The following is a 23,414-nucleotide window of genomic DNA, read 5'->3' as shown; positions in this document are numbered from 1 at the left end:
GGGGAGAAAAGGGGGTAATTTTACTTCAGCCTAATGATTATTCTGACATTCAGCCTTATCTGGTTGTACAATCCAGAATTCCATGCTAGAAAATGATCCATAATTAAACCTTTTACTAAATATGCATTTGTACTTTGATTAAAACAACACTGTGCTGCTACCCAGTTTAGAAGACAGGATTGGTAATGAATTGACTTGACTTGGATTGCTTAGTGTTTTTCACAACCAGGTTACAGGTAATTGTCCTTCAAATGTATGCAACAGCCTTAGGAAACACATGTTAATTTATGGGGGAAAAAAGGAAAGGTATCTTTTCACATTCAGGCAAACAATACCATCAATGTGTTCGGACTAGATATTTTATTTTAGAAAGATAAAGGATGGAGGCGTGATAATATTTGGCATTTTTAATTTAGGTTTGTTTTATTTAAGTTTAATGTTAATTCCATGCTGTGTTTCAGTAAGAACAATACAGATTCTGTATCTGTGGCTCCAGTCAGATATCCAGTAGTACAAATTAGCTTCAAGTTACACATACTGAACAAAAGAGGTTGAGCGAGCGAAGGAGGGAAAGGAGGGGCCCAGGGGGAGAGGGAAGGAGAAGAAACAAAGAATTGAACACGCATGCAGGCTTTTCCATATCACCTTCAATGCTAACCTGCTTCAGAGGGAGAGTAAAAGTAGGCAAGAATGAGCAGCCACGGATTGTTGAACTGTTACCAGCACCACGCTTTTCAGCAACATTCCAGCAGAGTTTGAAATACTTTTTACAGCAAAACCATTACAACAAACTCCCCAACCTTTAACCACCTCAAGCTAACACCCAATTAACTTTAAACATTGGTATAAAATTCGATTTAAACAATTAAGAAAGGAAAAATGATACCACAATGCCTCTGTAATGTGATAACAACCTCTCTTAGATGCTTGCATCACCTAGAAGTCTAACGGCTTTCGAATGTATTTCCATTTCTAATGGTGACCTTGCCACATCTGGCAGGAAACAATACAGTAATGCTGAAAAAGCCTCTATGCAGTCCTGTTAGTGTCTTAAAGAACCTAAAAGCTGGGACCAGTAAAATCCACAGAAATTCACTCTTGCCTTTAAGAACTTTTTGAAAACTGTTTAAAAAAAAAAAAAAAAAACCAACAGGGCAGGAACCTAAATTCTGAGACCACATGTAAAAGTCAGATTTGGTGGTTCTCAGTGACAATGGGGGAATTTCCAAGAGGGCGGGATGGGAAGGAGTGGGGTGGTCAGAGATGGTTTCTCTTGTTGGCTTTTGTCTCACTGATTCTCATCTTCCACATCCTGCAGCGCTTCTTTGTTCTGCTCTTCACCTGTGAAGAATAATGAGTTAATTATCTCATACCAACTAAAGTGGCTGTTGTAGTCAAAGGCATCATTCCAAGCATAAAAGACTCCCTATATTTGCTATTACTGGTATTAAACACAGACAAGCAAAGGGCTTCTACCACCCTTGACATCTGAAATGCCTAAGCCGGGAAGTGCTGCTGGATCAAAGTCCTGAATGGTCAATAGTCAAAATAAAAAAACTAATGCACAGTAAAAGTAAGTTATTTTTATGCTAAGATAAGCTCTTAAAGTACACAGCCAACATAACCATATTATTAAAATGGTTTTCAAGCTTTCATGTGTATCTTGGGTCAAAATACTCTTTTTCAATAACCTCACCTCTTTAAGAATCAGGAGTATTTTACCATTTTTTGCAAAATCAAATTCACCCACATAAGCTCTTATCAGAAATGCTTCAATAAAGAGAACTGAGTGGCAAAATGCTCCAAAGTTGTTCTACAGTTTTAGAGGGAAAGTTCTGCTTTTATTTTTACATTTTATATCTTGGCCAGCCACATGAAACCAAAACCCAGATTTCCCAATTCAGAGTGAAACAGCATGCTCAAAGTAAACCAGACCAATGAGGTTATTAAAGAAGGGCATTTGGACCAGTTCTCTCATGCCATTTTTCTTCTCCCTTTGAACATGATTAGCCTTAAGGGTTTCAACTGCACTACGACATGCAACAGAAAGCCAGCCTAGTCACTCAGGGGTTATCTACCTATTAATAAGCATTAATAAGTCAGCCATAATAAAGCATGCAGGCTTTTACTTTTAAAAAAAAGTGAAAGTATGTTCTTTTGTACTTTAAGCTTTAACAAACCAGTTACAATTCCTACAGCTACTAGTTTCAATCAAAATAACCAAAATATCAATTTATTCATCAATCATAATATGACAGTTCAGACAATCCATCCATTCATACTGTTTTTGCTAAATTAGGACGGACAATGACACTGCCTACAGACATAGAGCATTTATCCTGAGGAATACGTTTAAACAGTCTTTTGACTTTGATATGATAAATGATAAATGCTGTCATGGCAACAAGGGTTAAGTAAAGACAGTTTTTTAGTCATTTAAACATTTTTGTGATAAAAGCATTTGACGTGTGAACTCCAAAAAAGCACTTAAGTTACATGAAGATTTTTGACTCATATATAGAAAAAGACATGCAAAGAAAGACAAAAATAACCACTTGCTGAGGAAAGAAAAGATGGACCACCCAATTGTTCCCAAAAAAACAATAATGTATTCAAACTTGGGAAATGACAGAAACATTCACCTCATTTTTAACAGCAATACATTGCCAAAATATGATTAACATACAAAGGAGCACACTCTAATTCACTCATAGCAACCATTAGATTTGCCAAAAGTCCCAAGTAACTTTGGCATTAAAATACTGCCAAGTCAAGTCACACCCAACTCCAAGTAGGCAAGGGTAGCAGATCATAAACATCTTAGGTTTTGCATCCTGGAATGTAGAACAGGCAGTTTTGTAAGCAAGAGGATGATGACACGCAGGCATGATTGATTAGTGAAGAACCAAAACTAAAAGCAGAATTCACTGTGCCATGATAATGACTTACAAAGTAGAGTTTTTAGGAAAGGAAGAGTTGGATTTTCCTTTAGGAATCTATATTGCAAGGAGAAAGGGAGGGAGAACAATCATGTGAAAGCAACATTACAAGAAAAATAAATCAAGAGAGCAGGACAAAGGAAAACATTAATGAATTAGGGGAATCAGATTTTGGTCTTTTTACTTTAAATAAATTTTACTCTAAAAAATAATCTGTCCCTTTTACCTTTAAGAGGATTAAATAATATCCTCTTAAAAGGCATACAGAAGGGAAAAAAGGTTTCCCTGGATATGTATTTCTTTGCCTACTGTTTCTAGATTCAGGAGAGAAGGGGAACGGACAAAGACACACATTTCCCTCCAGACCTGTGTATAAAATAGTCCTCTGACAACAGGTTAAGACAAAAGGACTGAAATCACTTGATGATAAAAAGTGGTGATTAAAAGATAACATTCAACACACTCAGACAGACATTAACATATTTTACACTTAAAAAACAAAGAAGTGTGTAAGTAAAAGCTTATGAACCACATTCATTTCTTCCTTCAGAAACCCTCAATTCAAATTTTTGACACTATTTTCAGTTAGTTAAAAAGGAGAAAACCATCTAACTAACTAATCCTTAAACTAAATCCAAGTAATGGCGAACTGCCTATTCCATTCTTGTACACTCAGCACTGACTGACTCTAGGCCACAGGGCCAAATTATAAAGCATGGGATACTATGCCTTTTGTAAAACAGGTGAGTAATTTCCTAGTACCCACAATTTATAAATTTATATAATTTGTTAATTTTACATGGTCAAAATTTAACTACTTGAATTTTTACTGTAAAGGCAAAACTCTTAAATGAAAATTAGTTACTCAACCAAATTTAATCAACTGTTCAATTAACAAGGTGATAAGGAACTGAACCAAATGGATTTACTGTATTTCTTTAAAAACGTGTAGGATTAAAGAGAAACCTATGTTAAAATGTAATAAAACGTCTTTGTAAAAAGAACCTTCCCAACTACGAAAACATAAGTAGCTGAAAGTAGATACCCTATTTTAAAACAACCCATTTCACAAATGCTCAGTAATCAAGAAAAAAAGAGTATCTTTGGTTCTACACAAAAAATGGAGCAATGTAAACAGTCAACTTCAATAATCAACTGTTGGTTATCAGTGACAATGAACGAGAGTAGCACTAGAAAATACAGTTTAATACTATTTAATTTTGTAACCCAGCACATATAGTTGTAAGAGCTGGCATCAAATGTTTAAAAAAGATTTATTTCAGTGCAGGTCACCTTCTGTTATTTTTAGGCTCAAAAAAATATCCCCAGAAGTCAGAGGGATTTAGCTTACTTACTACTTAGGTCAAATACCACTTACCAAACTCTCTACATGCTTTCCTTTTATACCCACAAACAGGCAGTGAGATTTATTAGTCTTCTCTGAGCCAGGGGTAACTGTGAAGAGTCCACAGCTATTTGGCCATTTTTAGTAGTTACTGTTAGAATACAATCTAATTTTTTATCTAGAAGGAACCTGAAGTCATTAGTTCAGGGATGTTAAGTTGGTTTTGAGCCCACAGCACTGGTAGTAGTTGCCTGAAGTGCTGTGCCAGAAAGTAATCTGTTGGCTCCATCTGGCTTTGTTGGAAAAGTGTGCAAGTATGTCACATGTGACACACAGCTCAAGCCAATCTTAGTCAAATATCTAAATGCTTCATAAGAACTAGTGAACTTTAGAAGCTGATTCACCTTAATCTCATGTTAGAACTATAGATTAAGTCAAAATCTGACTCTCCTTGCAGAGAAAGTAAACTGATAACATATATGCCGATACCCATTTTCAGAGGCACCTTTAGAAAGCATGCCTCCATAAACACAGTGCAGCACATTGGTCTGACCAAAAGAAACGTGCGAGCCTCAAGCAGTGCAACATATGCTTCAGTCTGGGTAATATATTCTTGAAGGATATACAGCTAAAAATGACAACACCCTTCCCACTCCCCATAAACACTACTACCAACCATAAAACCTTCATGGTCACATCACACTAGTTTTGTCCTCCAACCTCTTCAATGATCTAATGTGGATATAAAAGATTCTTTGGAAATGGGCAGAATAAAATCATCTTATATTAATATCAACCTATGTGATATATTTGGGCTTTTACACTTAGAATAAAGATTAAGCAAGCACCAAACCACCACCACAAGATTAAGTTTTCTAAAATACTCTAGTAACTCTTCACAACTAAAAACTCTAAAAAAATTAGAACAGAGACTCCACTCCACCAGATCTTTTAAATAAGGACTTAAGGGCAGGACATTTCATTTGTTCTCCAGAATCCAGAGGGCAAATCGGTTCCTATGTGAAAAAATTTCCACACAGAGAAGATGCTTCATAAATATCTACGGACACCATCTAGTTTTAACCTGAGGATAGCCACTCAGCCAAACAAGCGATCATGACATTCAAACACAATTAAACTTAGACCCCTAAATTAAATCTGAAGAAGATAAAATGAACTGCTTCCTCTCCCTCCACATTTCAAAATAAACTGTGAGATCAGAGGTAAACTAAGTTTAGCAAATTTGTTATTTAGAGGTAACACTTTTAAAACTTTAATATTAAAAAATGATCTCCTTTTCCAAACAGGTCTTTTCCTTTATCATCTTACAGCCCAAAATGGAAGACTGTACTTTGATATTTCCTAAAGGTAGTAATTAAAACTTGGTAGTATGGAAGATAGGCTGTTAAGTCTAAACTGTAGCTTAGATAACTGAAGTAGACACATGTAACTTGTTTTCTTACCATCACCCTGCATGTCTGAAGTCCATAGTGTCAGATTATCACGTAACAACTGCATGATAAGTGTAGAGTCCTTATAGCTTTCTTCACTCAGCGTATCCAGTTCTGCAATTGCATCATCAAAAGCTGCTTTTGCCAACCTGCAAGTATTTATATTAATTACAAAAATGAAGTCAAAAACAATCAGAAATGACAAATTACACCACCAATCTTTTATTCAGTTATCCCATAGTATGTAATTACACCACCAAATACCTGGGTTTAGACACTGGAATAAAGGAAAAGCAGATGTATTTGATGAAAATTAACCTTCTATTTAATTTGTATTGTAGCAACTTTTGGATCACCACTTTTGAATAATGCTTTCTCAACAAGTCTATCAGTATACAGAATATATAGGCTAAATTCCATCCTAAACCACCACCAAAATATATGCATAATAAAGGTACTGTCAAGTTCTAGTCCACAACTCTTAATAAAGCTTTAGGGCAAAAAGAGAAAAATGTGGACAATATCTCAGTTTAATTCAATAGAATTTCATGTTAATGGAAGCAAGGAAGCAAAATAAAAGACAACACAGAACTTAAGGAAAATGAGCATACAAGCAAGCCATTTACTGCAATTTAAAAGAAATAAAATTCATATTTACTGAGTACTTTGCACACCAAGTGATGCTGGACACTGGTGGGGAAACAGAAAAGAGGGGAAAAGACAAAAACACCTAGGAATAGAAAACTGACACATAAATATTATAAAAGAAGAATGAAATTCTGGAGAAAACACTTCAGAAGCTCAAGAGGAAGCAAATGGGGAAGTCAAATTTGACAGGCAAGAAAAGAGCAAATGCATAAGCAAAGGCACAAAGATGACTAAAATTGAAGCTATCTATGTGTGGGGCAACCAGACTGGAAAATTATAATGCAAGATTCAACCAGTATTTTCAGCTAAACACACAGCTATAGCTTCTTCACTTAAGACCTTTATCTGGACAAATTCAACTAGCAATTCAGAATTTTTTAGATGGTTTAATATTGGTTTTGCATTCAAATGAATCCACCTTACATCAGGTCAATCTCCCATCATGGAATATCTGATTCCTATATACTCAAGCACACTGAAGTTACAAAGGACAAATACATTATTTCGATTATATGAGATACTTAAAATAGGCAAATTCATGAAGACTGAAAGCAGAGATTTATCAGGAGCTGGGGAAGAAGAGAATATGGAGATGTATTGCTTTGTGGTTAGTTTCAAGGTAATGAAAAGGCTTTAGAAATACAGTGATGACAGTCACATGGTATTGTGCACAGACTAAATGCCATTAAATTATACACTTAATGGTTAGAATGATAAATTTCATGTTATGTTTTACCTTAATTTTTAAAAAGAAACTACTATGTATATAAAGGTATTTCTTAAATTTGTATCCATATCAAAAAGTGGGAATAATCTGAAGTATAAACATGAAAATAGCCTAACCATCTATGAGATGGAAAACTTTACATTAAAACAGAAAATACAAAATGATATGTACACTAAGGGAGGAACTATATTAAAAATACATCTAACAAAGGATGAGAGCTAATATACAAAAACGAAGACAATTCTATTTTAACTACTCTCACTCCCTTTCTCCCACTCTCCAAACAAGCTAAAGATTCCTTTCAACCTACCAACTGAGTTTTACCTCATCAACATAATTTTCCTAAGTGCCATCCTGGTGTACTGAGATAGGTCTTTCAAAAGCAGTTTCATTAAAAGCCGAGAAAGAATTCTGTATTACATGGCCAAGCCTACAAAAGCAGTCCCAGGAAACAAGACAGAAAAACAAGTTCTCCTTTGTAACCTTTCTAACTTTCAGTGAGAATTTTGTTCTCTTCCACAACTTACCTGCAAGCACGGTCAGGGGAATTAAGGATTTCATAGTAGAATACAGAAAAATTGAGAGCAAGACCTAAGCGAATGGGATGCGTTGGTGGAAGTTCTGTCATTGCAATATCACTAGCAGCTTTATAAGCCACTAGACTATTCTCTGCAGCCTCCTTCCTGTCATTTCCTGTGGCAAATTCAGCCAGATACCTGTGGTAGTCCCCTTTCCTAAACAAAACAAAACCAAAAAAACAGAATTAGGAATAATGCTCTTTAGATGAAAATAAACTTAAAAATACATATAAAATGTGACAAAAATATAGTTAAAAGCAGGTATACTTCCAATAATTTAAAAGTCTATTTCAAAAATATTGACTAGTTTTTTCTCTTCTGAGTTCTTATTGCCATATATAAGCAAAATCCTAGAGAAGTTAACTGAAAAGCCTCAAAAAAAAAAAAAAAAAAAGACATCCCCTGATAGACTAGAATTAAATATGAAAAGTGGTTCCAAAAAATGGCACAACAGTTTCGTTAATCATGAAATAAAACTTCTAAATAAAATGTTAAGACTGAACTATGCAATGGCATTGCTGTATCTGGGCAGAGCCCAGTACAAGCAAATGAAACCAACCAGATAAAGCAAAACTTAGAACATTTTTACAGCTAATAGTCTGACGAACTTCAATGCAAAAACAGTATTAATTGTTCATTAGCAGTGAACTTGCAAATGAGTATTCAAAACTTAAGTTCTCAGAATCACTCCTCCCACTTAACTATTATTTCAACATTTAACAACTCTTCTTAGATAGAAACTGAAAACATACACAAAAAGTGATGATTCTAAGAGGGCAAACATTTAATCTGACATTTTCCCTTCTAATATAGAACCTACATTTTATAATAGAAAACCTTGGACTCGCCAGTGTTAGCTGCTGGAATGAGGTGTTTGTCCAGTACATCCAGAATATCACAACAGATTAACTTTAGCTCAGTCTCAACCTGAAAAAATAAAGTCAAAAACTGTGTAAGTCTAAGAAATTATATGAATTATCACACATTCAATGCCTCTGGTTTTGAGGAAAATAACCACCTTAAACAGAATACATACATTTCTTTCCAAAACCCCTTTTACCTCTCCTGATACAAACACAGACAAAAGTTGGCTCCAGGTTACTATAGAAATTATTTTTTTCTACATGCTAGTAACTGCTTAAAAAAAAAAATTCATAGTTCAGATACAAAACTGAGAGTAACACTGATTACCACTTGCTAATAAGTGCTATGCACTTATGTTAGTTTCTTTAATGAGTAGCAACTACTATCTCCATTTACAGGAGAAAACAAAGATTCCAGTATTTGACCAAAGATCACCAAATTAAAAACTTAAAAGGGATAGAGCTAGGATTTAAGCCCAGGCAAGGATGCACACCTAAGGTCAGTTTTTAAGGGATAAAACTTGAATAAAACTTCAAGTTTATGCATTCTGCCACCAGTGCTCACATTCCTAACAATTACTATGCTCAACAGCCAATCACTTTAGTGGTAGACATCAGTTATGGCAGCTATGACACTAAAGATTTGTATACCACAGTAAATATTGCCACTCATCTTAATTTATCTTGCCAAAAATTCAAGACAAGCACTCATACTCTCCATTTTCTATTAATTTATGGTGACCCTGCTGAACTTTCCCAAGTTTTTCTTATGCCCTCTGGAACCTTCTTTCCATTATAAATAGTTCTCCCACTCTCCTTTCTCCTATAATCTTGTCATGATCCTAAATAAAACTATTTTTTTCCTAAATAAACTACTTCCCTTGTGACTTTCTGAGTATTAACTACTAATAGGAGAATGATGATTTCTGAATTCTCTCAGCTCCCCACAGACTCCATGATTACTCACCTATTATTTCAAACCCCTCATCACCTTGGAAGCTCATCTTCTATGTTCTAATTTCTCAATTTCTGTCATCAGAGATCTCCACAGGCCCTTCTTCATCCACATTCCCTGAGTATCTACAGCCTACCTCTCCAATTCCTAGTATCACAAGATTTTCCTTTCAGTACACTGGACACTTAAGCACTCGCTCTGAAATCCATGACCTTCACTTGTCAATACCCCTAAAACTGTGCTAATCTATCATAGAAGTCTTAGATTCTAGTAGTTCCCTAATGGACTAACTTCCTTTACTTCTACCATGCCTACTTAAGGACACAGGAAGACCTCCAGCCTCTTGAATCTTTTATCTTCCAGCAATTTATCAGTCCCGCTCTTTGCTCCAATTCCTTCCTTTCCTACTTAAAACAAATTCCACAACCTAACAGACTTTTCTCTCTTCAGCACTTTCAGATTTCTCATTTCCTCATCCCTCTGAAACACCAAATTTGTCCACTGATAATCCATATTCTCTGTTCCAACATATTTGAGGATAGATAATGGTCACACTGACACAGCTCACCATATTGTATGTGACCCCTGGTGTGTTACTTTTATCACTCAGAACCTCACATTTCCCAAATATAAGATGTAATATCTAATCTTACCCTGTACAGGATTAAAGATTAAATATATTATCTTGCACAATTATTTGTATTATAAATACCTCTCCAATGCAGAACACAGTGCCCAGAATAATTGGGAGGTAGTCAATAGATGCAGTTTTTCCCTTTCCCTCCCCCTACCAAATTCTCTCTCTCTCCATGCTGCATTGTGCCCACTTCTGTCATTTCCCTAACTGTACTTTTAAGTGTGTTTATATGTTTCTCTCTTCCACCAGATCAGTTTCTCAACAGTAGCACTACTGACAATCTGGGATAGATAATTCTGTGAGGGACTGTCCTATGTGTAATAGGGTGTTTAGCAGTATCCCTGTCTCTCTACCCACTAGACGCCAAGAGCATCCTCCAAACTGTGACAACCAAAAATGTCTCCAGGCATTGCCAATGTCCACGGAGATGCAAAGAATCATTTCTGGTTGAGAACCACTGCACTAGATCAATGGCTATCAAAGTTTCCATTAAAACCCACATTAAAAAAAAAAAAATCACATGTGTATACACACACACACACACATATTATGTAAAACTAACTTTTTGAAACATTGTCTAACATCCTCTGGTATTTTCTATTGTATTAAAAAAAGCAATGACTAGACTGTCTACAACAATAGTAGACTGTACATGTCTCATCTTTGCACCCACAGCACCTAGAAAATTGTGTGGTATGCAAAAAGCACACAAATATTTGTTGAATCGCACTGAATGGTAATTTCACTCACTCAATTAAGTACTTTGCAGTAAAAATAAATCAGTTCTGTACTTGTGAGGTGGTCACAAGTGACCACCACACCCTTTGCAGCTTCCAGGGAAAAAAGTTCAACTCTGTCCTGAAATATTGTATAGCTTCTAATTCCTAATCCAAGTAAAAGGTGCAAAGCCATTAAAATACATGATTTGGCTATGATCTAAAATGTCCAAGCCCTAAAGCATCTTTCTTTAAAGATATCTAGGATATGACAATCTTACCATTTGCCGATATTCCCGAATCATTTTTAGTTTGTCTTCTCCTCCCTTGTTTTCTTCTTTCTGTTCAATGCTGCTGATTATTCTCCAGGAAGCTCTTCTAGCTCCAATCACATTTTTATAAGCAACAGATAGGAGGTTTCTTTCTTCCACTGTCAACTCCACATCCATCCCTGCTACTTTCTTCATTGATTCCACCATTTCTATAAATGAAAAGCAAAACCAGACCTTATAAAATTAAGTTTTGGTTTTTGTAACACATCCCTTCATAATAGGTCCTTTTTCTCTCAAGCTAATCTAAAATAGAAATTAAGAATTCTAACAAAATTAACTTTACAACTATCAAAACTAGTATGAGTAAAACACTTAAAACATGCAAAGGAAGGAAGTGCCTAGAATAAGAGAATCTGGAACATAAGCTTATAGAATCAGAACTTTACTAATACCTAGTATAATTTAGTATGGTTTGGATGCATCTCTCATATTAATAAGGGAATAGGAACATACACCTACCCGTTTCCAAATAAAAAGAATTGAGTTGGCAATTTAAGACAAATTAAAAATTTACAGGCTCTAAAATGTATTTTCTTACAAATGAATTATTTCACAAATAAGTAAATTATATTTACAAAAAAAGTCATGGGAAGAAAGGGAGTTCATTCATACAGCAAACTTATACCAAGCATTTAGTTAATCACAAACACAAACCAAAGCTGTCTGAACGCTTTCCATCATTCCTCCTTTAGAAAGGTACTACACTACCTACCTTCTATGAATTCTCTCGCTAGCAAAACTTTTGATGGTTCCTGTTTGTAACCACTAGGTGGCGAGCAATGAAAGGGGCCCAGATAAACCTTGAGAGATCCCACCAGGTATAGGAAAAAATAGGTAATACAACGCATGTGAATGAAATCCAAGAACCCAAAAACAGCTCAATCAACACTAACTGAATTATATTAATGAAAACTACACTTTTAGAAAAGACTAAATGCCATATTACCATGTAATTCTCCAACTTTACTGATTCCTCCTTTGGTTGAGACCCAAGAACATGCACTTTAACAAGTTCACTTAACATATTAGTAACACTCTTAAAAGTTTATCACACCTCTGAAGGTATGATGCAGACAGTGACGTTACCAAATAGTGCTTAATGGTTAAATTGTGCATAATCCCAGGAAAATGTCTGTTTCAAAAAATTATCTTTTCAGAGTATTCAGGAAGTTAATAGAAACAGTAAGATGGTACGGTCTTTAGAAAGCTATTAGTTCTTATACATAAAACACCCTAACACTCACCAATTCCACTCCTAGGTATTATATTACCCAAGGGAAGAAAAAAATGCATCTTCATGAAGATATTCACACAAACTTTCACAGCGACTCTATGAGTAATAACCACAAGGTGAAAACAACTACAATGTCCACTATACAATGGAAGAGTAAGTACAAAAAAAACCCAATATGATACAAGTAACATGGCTGAATTTCAAAAACATCACGCTAACTGAAAAAAGCCAGACAAAAAAAGACCGTATGATTCCACTTACGTCAAGTTACAGAAAACACAGAACTATAAAAACAGAAGGTAAATGGTTACTAAGGTATAGAAGACAACTGAGGGACTTCTGTGCAAAGGAGCACATAGCAAATTTGGGGGGTTATAGAATTGTTCCACTGTGGTGGTTACACAACTGAATACATTTATCAGAAGTTACTGAATTATAACATAGAAATAGCATATTTATAAATTATACCTCAGTAAAGCTATTTTTTAAATGTGATTCTGAAACAGTAAGTATTAGGTGCATGGTAATAAAGATGGTTGATTAATTTGAAACTTTATTTTAAACCAGTTGTGGAAAAAATGCTAAATTTAAGGGCAGTGAACCTTGTAAGAGGGTATTTCAAGCTTAAAAAACATCCCAGAAGTTAACCATTAATTCATTTTCTAAACTGGTCCCGACAAAGCAATAAAGTAACTTAGCTACAATGAAAAGACCATTCATTCTTTTAAATTACAGGACTCTGCGCAACATTACACATGGAAACACTCAAACACAACTATCTAATACCACCAAAATTTTAACAATCATTTACCTCTCAATACTATCCCAGATGCTTAGATTTTCTTCACTTCCCTATGCTTTAAATTTTTTCAACAATGAACATTCAATATTTTTACAGTGTGAGGGAGGAATATATATAAAACACTCAACGGTATTCTACCATCCCAGATTCAATTTAGAAAATCAGAAGATAAAGCACAAAGACTGTGGTTTAACTACAGAAACAGCAGTTATATGCTTTTATTAAAATAACTGCTTTCCTGATCCGTATTTCACATACAATTCACCCATTTAAAATGTACAATTCAGTCACTTCTAGCATATTCACAGAATTGTGCAACCATCACCAAAATCTGTTTTAGAACATTTTCATCACAGAGAAATGCTCCATACCCATCAGCAGCCACTCCCCATATACCTCCAACCCTGAGCTCTAAGCAACCACCATTCTACTTTCCATCTCCAAAGATTTACCTATTCTGGACATTTCATAATCTAGAACTATATAGTATACTGTCTTCTGTGATCAGCTTCTTTCACCTAGTATGTTTCAAGGCTCATCCACAGTGCAGCACCTAGCAGTATTTCACTTACAATATGGATATACTGCATTTTATTTATCCATTCATAAGTTAACAGACTCTGGACTGAATTTCCACTTTTAGTTATTATGAAGAGTGCTATGAACATTTATGTAATTATGTACTTTTCTAGAATACACTGTATTAACTAGGAGTTTTACACTTTTACATTCCCACCAGCAATACAGGAGGATTTGAACATTTATGTAATTATATGCTATGAACATTATGTAATTATGTAAGTCTCTTGAATACACTGTATTAACTAGGAGTTTTACCACTTTTACATTCCCACCAGCAATACAGGAAGATTTGAACTTCTCCATACTCTCACCAACACTTTTGTCAGTGTTTGGTTTTGGTTTGGTTTTAAATACTCATCCTAGTGGGTGTGAACTGGTATCTCATATGATTTGACTTGTATTTCCTTGATGGCTAGTTATGTTGGGCACCTTTTCATGTGCTTATTGGCTGATATGTGTTCTTTGGAAAATATCTCTTCAGATGCTTTGCCCATTTTTTAAATGATTTGTCTGCCTTTTTATTACTGTGAGTTATAGGAGTTACTTACTTTTAAAAACCCCAACTATTCTTCTTAGCCCTTCAGCTCCAGAAATTTCTCCATTCCTGAAGGTAGTAGATTAAGGGATACTCAGAAGAGTAAAGAGCTTCTTACTACCCCTAAAGTTCTGCAACCAGTGCTTTGCACCAATACCTGTACAAACTGTAACTATAACGAAGCTCTCATGATAACACTGGCATCATCCCTATCCTTTTAATACCACCAACAAAAACATGGTGGTCCTACAGCCACATGTAAGAGAATGAAACTGGATCACTGTCTAACCCCATACACAAAAGTAAATTCGAAATGGATCAAATACTTGAACGTTAAGTCATGAAACCATAAAACTCTTAGGAAAAAACATAGGCAAAAATCTCTTAGACATAAACATGAGTGACCTCTTCTTGAATATATCTCCCCGGGCAAGGGAAACAAAAGCAAAAATGAACAGGAGGGACTGTATCAAGCTGAAAAGCTTCTGTACAGCAAAGGACACCATCAGTAGAACAAAAAGGTACCCTACAGTATGGGAGAATATATTTGTAAATGACAGATCTGATAAAGGGTTGACATCCAAAATATATAAAGAGCTCACACACCTCAACAAACCAAAAGGAAACAATCCAATTAAAAAATGGGCAGAGGAGCTGAATAGACAGTTCTCTAAAGAAGAAATTCAGATGGCCAACAGACACATGAAAAGATGCTCCACATCGCTTGTCATCAGAGAAATGCAAATTAAAACCACAATGAGATATCACCTCACACCAGTAAGGATGGCTACCATCCAAAAGACAGACAACAACAAATGTTGGAGAGGTTGTGGAGAAAGGGGAACCCTCCTACACTGCTGGTGGGAATGTAAATTAGTTCAACCATTGTGGAAAGCAGTATGGAGGTTCCTCAAAATAGAAATACCATTTGACCCAGGAATTCCACTTCTAGGAATTTACCCTAAGAATGCAGCAGCCCAGTTTGAAAAAGACAGATGCACTCGTATGTTTATCGCAGCACTGTTTACAACAGCCAAGAAATGGAAGCAACTTAGGTGGTCCATCAGTAGATGAATGGATAAAGAAGATGTGGTACATATACACAATGGAATATTATTCAGCCATAAGAAGAAAACAAATCCTACCATTTGCAACAACATGGATGGAGCTAGAGGGTATTATGCTCAGTGAAATAAGCCAGGTGGAGAAAGACAAGTACCAAATGATTTCACTCATATGTGGAATATAAGAACAAAGAAAAACTGAGGGAACAAAACAGCAGTAGAATCACAGAACCCAAGAATGGACTAACAGTTACCAAACGGAAAGGGACTGGGGATGATGGGTGGGGAGGGAGGGATAAGGGCAGGAAAAAAGAAAGCATGTATAGTGTTGTGGGGGGGTATGGGGAGGGCTGTACAACACAGAGAAGACAGATGGTGATTATACAGCATCTTGCTACGCTGATGGACAGTGACTGTAGTGGGGTGTGGGGGAGGGACTTGGTGAGGGGTGGAGCCTGGTAAACATAGTGTTCTTCATGTAATTGTAGATTAATGATAGCAAAAATTTAAAAAAATTAAAAAAACATAGTGGTCCTAACCATAATGTACCCCAAAACTGTATGTGAAAGCTGATTTATCCCGAACTCTAGACTGGCCTCACCCTTAAAACCTCCATCAGCAGAGAGGACTAACCCCAATTGTAACCACACAAATTTCTCACCATAATGAGTATTTCATAAAATCACCTTTGCAGCAACTATTTTATTAATGTGATCTAAGCATTTTGGGGATGGGAGAAGGCTGCCAAATCTTATGTAGCAGATGTGAGCATGATTTATGAACCTGAGAACTGCAGCTCTTGGTTCAATCACTACTTGCAGATGGACAGGCAGTTTGGACAAAATATCTGGGACTTTTCAAAGTTTGGAGACAATGAGTACCTGACCAAAAATCACTACCGTTAAAAAAAGAAATTCTTAAACACATAATCCCAACAACTCACAAAGAGGATCTTAAACATACTAGTAAGTCTATATGGTTCCAGGTAATTTCCTCTTCATTGTACGGTAACTGCCTAGTTAGATATCCTATTTAGACAGTTCAATTAGACAGCCTGCCTCTATTTGTTACTGTACTAACCTGACAGAAGGAAAGTCAAATGTTTGTCACTGACTTTTATTTTAGGTTTGCTTTTTGGTTTTGCTAGTTGGAAGTATTTACATATTCAGTAAACTCATTCACAAGTAAACCACTTGGTCTCAGGCATTGTTCCAAATGCTCTGCCTGTATTAATGCATCTAGTCTCAACAGATGTTTGAAGTAGGTACCACTCTTATTCCCATTTCACATGAAACTAAGGAATATTACTTGCTCAAAACCACAAATTCAATGGATTACAACCCAGATAATGACTCCAGAGTTTATGGCTGATAGAACCAAAGACTCTATAGTCCTTTCTTGACAATTTCAGTAATCTTTTTCTTTCTGCAGCCCATTTTATTTGGTAGAAAATTTAGTTACATCAATTCCTTAAGAAGTCTGAGACCAAAGAATCTTGAAAGTCTGAGGTCTGTTCACTAAATTATAAAGGGGCATTTAGTATAGGTGTCCTGTGTTATCACACAAAGTTCCTATACATTCAAATAGTATTTGCAATAAATAAGACTGGCATCTACAGGGACTTATAATATTAAGTATCTAGTATTTATATGATCTGATCTAGTATTACATGATCTAATATTATATATTATTATATGATTGAATCTTACACATAAAATGACTAAAAGAGAACCAACACCATCCCATAATGTAAGTGTCAGGGTATTTGGGGATATTCTGCAGTCGAGAAGCTTTACTGATTCATCTGTTACAGACTGTCAAGAAAAGGCAAGCAGAATGTGTAGGTTTATAATCTTTTATACAGAAAATTAACTTGTTGGTGTAAAGGGGGGTGGAATGAACTCATCAAAGCAATCTGTAACAGAGGCTAGAAAAGTGCTGCTTTATATAACCAGATGTGATTCCCTATCAAGAGTCCCTAAGGCTCATTTAGAGCAAGACAGTTGAAACCCTAGTTCTTTCCCTTACCTATTTAAAAGATTAACATGATCTACCACCTCACAACCATTATGGTCACTACGAAAAAAAAAATAATAGGTGTTGGCAAAGATGTGGAGAAATTGGACCCTGTGCCCGATTGGTGTGTGGGCATGTAAAATGGTATTAACTGCTGTGTAAAACATATGATGGTTCCTCAAAATATTACAAATAAAATTACCGTATGATCCACCAATTCCACTTCTGGGTATATACACAAAAACTGAAAGCAGGGTATTGAAGATTTGTATCTCCATGTTCACAGGAACATTATTCACTATAGCTAAAACATGGAAGCAACCCAAGTGTCCAACAATGGATGAATAAACAAAATGGTATATATACAATGCAACGGAGTATTATTCAGCCTTAAAAAGAAAATTCTCCAATATGCTACAATATGGGTGAAACTTGAGGATATTATGTTAAGTGAAGCAGCCAGTCAGAACACAAATACTGTGTGATCCCACTTACATGAGGTACCAAGAGTAACAAAATCATAAAAATAGAAAGTGTATCAGCAGTTTGGCTAGAGGCAGTGGGAAGATGAGGCAGTACTGTTTAATGCGTAGAGTTTCAGTTTTACAGGATGAAAAGACATGTGGGGATGGATGGTGGTGATGGCTGCAGAAAAATGTGTAGTACCACTGAACTGTACATTTAAAAATGGTTAAGACCGTGAACTGTGTTAAGTGAATTTAAAAATAAAAGAGACCAACTAAGTAGCTCTGCCAAAACTCTGTAGCCTCCTCCTCAATGTAAATTAATTTAGATGACTGATGTGATGACAATAGTGGAATCCTCAAATGGTCTGTTGAAAAGAAACTTCTCCAGAGACCCAACTTGAAAAGAAACTTCAGACAATAAATTTATTTCTGGCTTGCATGAAGGTAAGTTTCCCAAATGAATATGTCAAAGGGAAAGAATGCAAAGTTACCTTACGGGTAATGCAGAAGCACGGAAAAACGTCAGGGAAAACAGCAAGGTACCTCTGTAAATTGTAAAGCTGCAAAAGTCATCCTGTTGCAATTATAAAAATCACCTCAGTCAGTAAAATTCCCTAGACCAATTACTATCAAGTATGGTTGTTTGAAGTTGTTAGTTTGCAATCTGCCAGGATATATTTTATATGCATTCACCTGGACTGACAAATAGAGAAGTCTTTATACCTGAGATAAATTAACATTTCTATTAAATGAGAACACTTCTTCAAAAAAGAAAGACCTAGTTAAATTAGAGGTAGAGTGTAAAACCTGCACTTTTCCATAAAATGCCATTGTTCCCTCACACTGACATTTCCTTTACTACATGACCATTATTTACCTTATAGAAAATTCACCAAAAGAAACTAAAAACCTTAAAGGAAGTGTTGTCAGGCAGCTGCATCTGGGGAGGTCTCGCCCTGCCCACTAGGAGAAACCTCAACCTGAATGGGAGAGGGTTCTGGACTCTGCATGACCAGCATTCGTAAGGAACAATTCATTAGAGCAACAGTAGCAGGAAATGGCAGCAGCCGTGCAGGAAACAGAGAGAAAAGGGAAGCTCACTTAACTCCTTGCTTGGCACAGGGCAGATCCCTTGCCAACTCCTGAAGCCAGAGTCACCTGGAGTCCAGTATCCGCTTGAATCTATTAGGCATGGAAACTAAGCCCTCACCACCCCAGGACTTGTGGGGAGCAGCAGAGCACTGGATGGAATGCGATTATGTTCTAAGAACTTCCCAAAGGCAAAGAAAGATTTTCAGGCAGGCTATTAAGGAACATGATTGTACAGCTGCAGTCCTGTCCGGTCACCCAGGAGACAGGAACCTGCAAGCCCAAATCAGAGTTCTCAGTAGCCCCTCCCTATTTGTCTGAAGTAGGACAGAGATATTGAAGACTTGTGCTTAAGTCTAGAAAATTGAATGAAATAGCAAAGGGACAAAGATGCTTAGCACTGGAAGAGCACAGAGACAAAACGCAGTTAAGTTGAGCACAGAGTCTTTAAGGCAAAAAATATACACTCGAAGAAAGGGGAGTGCAGACAACCTCAGAGAGAAGGTGCACTTAAGGGCTTAGGATTCTTCTAAGGCTTTCAAAAATGGAACAAAGGGTGGACAGGGAGGTGGTTGTTGGGTGTAGGACTGACATGTGGTCCACTGATGTATGATCATCACAGAAAATGTTAACATTGAGAACAGGGACCTCTGTATGAAGATGAACCACTTTTACATCCTATGTAGAAAAATCTTTGTGTCTTTTGAGCTAAAAGGGACAGAGATAAGCACAGCAGCAAAGGAAAACCTGATGTGTGCATGAGGGAGAGGAGGGAGATAAAAAAACAATCTCAGACCTGTGCCAGCAACAGTATTCAAAGAATAGCCCAATTGAGGACCAAAGGAAGAACCAAAAGACCTGAAATAAAAGAGCTCAGACTGGCCATAAAACTTAATGTGATGAATAATGTCTTCCTTAAAATCTCAATACTTAGTTCTCAAGGCTTAGAAATTAAAGAATGGAAAGAAGGAACTCCACCAGAGAATTAGCACAGGAGAAGTGTAATGCCTTTCTATGAATCATTCATTTCTGAGGCATGCCATGAAAGCTAAATGTCCTTCATATGATATGCATATATTTCACATACCAGCCCAGAGATGGTATTATTGGTCTTTAGAGAAGCCGGCACATAATTTTGAAACAATCCCCTAAGATTCTAGAAAACAGAGAAGCCTGGATGTAATCTATTAGGCATCTCAAAATTGAAAGTACAAAAGAAATAGTACACGCATACCTCAGCAATATTGGGGATTAGGTTCCAGATCACTGCAATAAAGCAAATACGCAGTAAGTCAAACCCATTTTTTGGTTCCCCAGTGCATTTAAAAATGTTTTACACTATACTATAGAAATGTGCAATAGCATTATGCCTTAAAAAAAAAAGTACATACCTTAAAGTACTTCATAGCTGCAAAATGCTAACCATCACCTGAGCTTTCAGCCAAGTCGTATAGTCTTTCTGCTGCTGGAGGGTCTTTGCCTCCATGTTGATGACGGCTGACTAATCAGGGTGGTGGGTGCTGAAGGCTGAGGTGACTGGCAATTTCTTAAAACAATGAAGTCTGCCACATCGACTGACACTTCCTTTCACGAATGATTTCTCTGTAGCATGTGATGCTTGATAGCATTTTATGCACAAGTAGTAGTAGTAGACAAGAAGTAGAACTTCTTTCAAAATTGGGGTCAAACATCAAGATTGCCGACCAAGCTGCTGGAGGGTGGGCTAGAAGAGCCAGCAGGATTCTGGAATACAGAACATGAGTATCCATACCAAGACCACCAACAGCTACTCAAGTGGGCTGAGCTTGGCCTGAGCTCCTTTCAGTCCTGCCCCTTCAGTTGCATCAGCTCCTCAAAGGCTGTGATTGTGATGTCCTGCAATGGGAAGCTGGTGTCTGAGTCACCTGATGACCTAGCCGAGTCAATGGCCACTGCACTCCCTCCCAGCCTATCCCTTCCTGTGGCTACCAGAGCCTATGCGGAAAGGAGCTGTTCAGGGGAGTGTCAGGAATAGGAGACCCACCTGAGGCTCAGCCCATCCTCAGCCCACACCTGGCGTGGAGTCTACTGCCTGGGATACTCCCTCTTGCCCATGCCTCCAATTAAAGTCAATTCAAGTGTCTTTTCCAAAATTAAGCCTCAGCTGCCTCTGCTAACAAAGAAACAGTCAATTCCCTCAAACCCTGCCACTGCTTTATTACCTAAATTTATGCAATATTCTAAATCCTCTGTTGTCATTTCAACAATCTTTCACAGCATATTCACCAGGAATACATTCCTTCTCAATAAACCATTTACTTTGGTCATCTGTAAGAAGCAACTCCTAATCTGTTAAAGGTTTATCATGACTGCAACAATCCAGTCACAACTTCAGGCTCCATTTTTAATCCTAGAGCTCTCTCTTTTGCTAGTTCTACAACATCTGTAGTTGCTTCCTCCACTTAAATCCTAAACCCCTCCAGGTCATCCATGATGATTGGATTTTTCTTCCAAACTTCTGTTAATGCTGATAATTTTGACCTTTTCCTATGTATGAATCACGAATGTTAATCTCATCTAGAATGCTGATTCCTTTCCAGGTTTCCAATTTACTTTGCCCAGACCCATCAAAAGAATCACTATTTGGCAGCTATAGCCTTTATGCAATCTACTTCTTAATTAAGACTTTGAAGTCAAAATGACTCCTTGAACCAGGGACTGCAGAATGGATGTCTGTGTTAGCAAGCTAACAACATATATTTCATTGTACATTGCCATCAGAGTTCTTAGGTGACCAGGTTTATTATCAATGAGCAATAATACTTTGAAAGGAATTTTTTTTCTGAGCAGTCGGTCTTAACAGTGGGCTTAAAATATTCAGTAAACCACATTGTAAACATGTGCTGTCATCCAGATTTTGTTGTTACCTTTACAGAAAGAACACAAGCAGAGTAGATGTAGCATAATTCTTAAGGGCCCTAGGATTTTCAGAATGGTTTATGAGCACTGGCTTCAACTCAGTCATCAGTTGCATTAGCCCCTAACAAGAAACTCACCCTTTCCTCTGAAGCTCTGAAGATAGGCACTGATTTCTCCTCTCTAGCTATGAAGTCTTGTATGTCATCTTCCAATAGAAGGATGTTTTGTCTACACTAAAATCTGTTGTTTAATGTAGCCACCTTCATCAATTATTGTAATCTTCTGATAACCCAGCTGCAGCTTCCAAATCAGCACTTGCTGCTTCACTTCGCACTTTTTTGCTATGGAGAAGGCGTCTTTCCTTAAAGACTCATCTCTGTTAGCTTCCAACTTTTCTTCTGCAGTTTCCTAACCTCTCAGCCTTCATAAAATTTAAAAGAGTTAGAAACTTGGCTCGTTAGAAACTTGCTCTGGATTAACTTTGGCTTATGGGAATCATGCAGCTGGTTTGATCTATGCAGACTTCTAAAACTTTCTGCTCTTGCTTTCTTATTCTTGTGTTTGCTGGAGCAGCACTTTTAAGAACTTTTCCTTTGCATTCACAACTTGGCTAACTGGCCCAAGAGGCCTAGCTTTCTATCTCAGCTTTCGCCATGCCTTCTTCATCACTAAGCTTAATCATTTCTAGTTGATTTAAAATGAGAGAAGCACAATCCTTCCTTTCACTTGAACACTTAGAGGCCACTGCAGGGTTACTGATTGGCCTAACTGCAGTACTGTGGGAACTGGGAGACCTGGAGGTAGTGAGAGAGAGAGATGGGGGAATGGCCTGTCACAAAGCAATCAGAACACACATTTTTATAGACTAAGTTCATTGTTTTATATGGGCATGGTTCTTGTGCCCCAGAACTATTACAATAGTAACATCAAAGATCACTGACGGTAACATATGTAATATGAAAAAGTTTGAAATATCCAAATAATTACCAAAATGTGACACACAGCAAATGGAAAAATAGCACCAAAAAACTTGCTTAGGACAGGGTTTCCACAAACCTTTAATTTATAAGAAGTGAATTATCTGCCAAGTTCAATAAAGTAAAAAAGCACAATAAAAGGAGGTAATTCTATAAACATGTTTTAAACTTAATCTAAAGAATCAATAGCCCTGAATTATGATTGTTCTGTATTTCCAAGATAGGACAGGTGCACTGGGAAACCAAATTACTCCCCAATCTCAGAGGCTTGACACAACAAAGGTTTCTTCCTCAACTCAAATGCTTTAGTGAAGGTCCACCATCTTGGAGCTGTACCATTTGGTACAGGCTTCCCTGGTCGCAGAAGGGGAGAAACAGACAAATCAAGAAAGGGTATTTTCACCTCCTTTACACAGTTGCACATATAATTCCTGCTCATATTTCACTGGCCAGAACAGTTAACACGACCCTGCCACCTAAGTGTAAGAAGTTGGGAAAAGTGGGGGAGGAGAGGAAAGCGCACTACAGTCTCTCTTTTTTTAGAACAAGCCAATGAAAA

General features: G+C 36.8%; 1 protein-coding gene across 3 annotated transcripts in view; it reads right to left on the bottom strand.

Annotated features, from left to right (window-relative positions):
* Window positions 1–392: 392 nt before the first annotated feature.
* The window catches only part of YWHAE (tyrosine 3-monooxygenase/tryptophan 5-monooxygenase activation protein epsilon), a 42,448-nt gene continuing 19,426 nt past the window's right edge, over window positions 393–23,414 (bottom strand). The window contains exons 2-7 of one of the 3 annotated variants that reach the window (XM_036906222.2): window positions 11,141–11,340; window positions 8,509–8,615; window positions 7,638–7,844; window positions 5,748–5,884; window positions 2,950–2,996; window positions 393–1,341 (exon numbers count right to left, since the gene is read on the bottom strand). In XM_036906222.2, the coding sequence (XP_036762117.1) occupies window positions 2,989–2,996; window positions 5,748–5,884; window positions 7,638–7,844; window positions 8,509–8,615; window positions 11,141–11,340 (659 nt within the window). In that variant the 3' untranslated portion in view covers window positions 393–1,341; window positions 2,950–2,988. Of the gene's footprint in view, window positions 1,342–2,949; window positions 2,997–5,747; window positions 5,885–7,637; window positions 7,845–8,508; window positions 8,616–11,140; window positions 11,341–20,371; window positions 20,724–23,414 lie in introns of all 3 variants that reach the window. The other 2 variants (XM_036906224.2, XM_036906221.2) reach the window with 2 other exon arrangements.

This window comes from Manis pentadactyla, chromosome 4 (genome assembly GCF_030020395.1).
Source record: "Manis pentadactyla isolate mManPen7 chromosome 4, mManPen7.hap1, whole genome shotgun sequence".
NCBI classification, from domain to species: domain Eukaryota; kingdom Metazoa; phylum Chordata; class Mammalia; order Pholidota; family Manidae; genus Manis; species Manis pentadactyla.
Note: the sequence above shows the minus strand (reverse complement) of the source record. Positions and strands in the feature narration are given on the sequence as shown.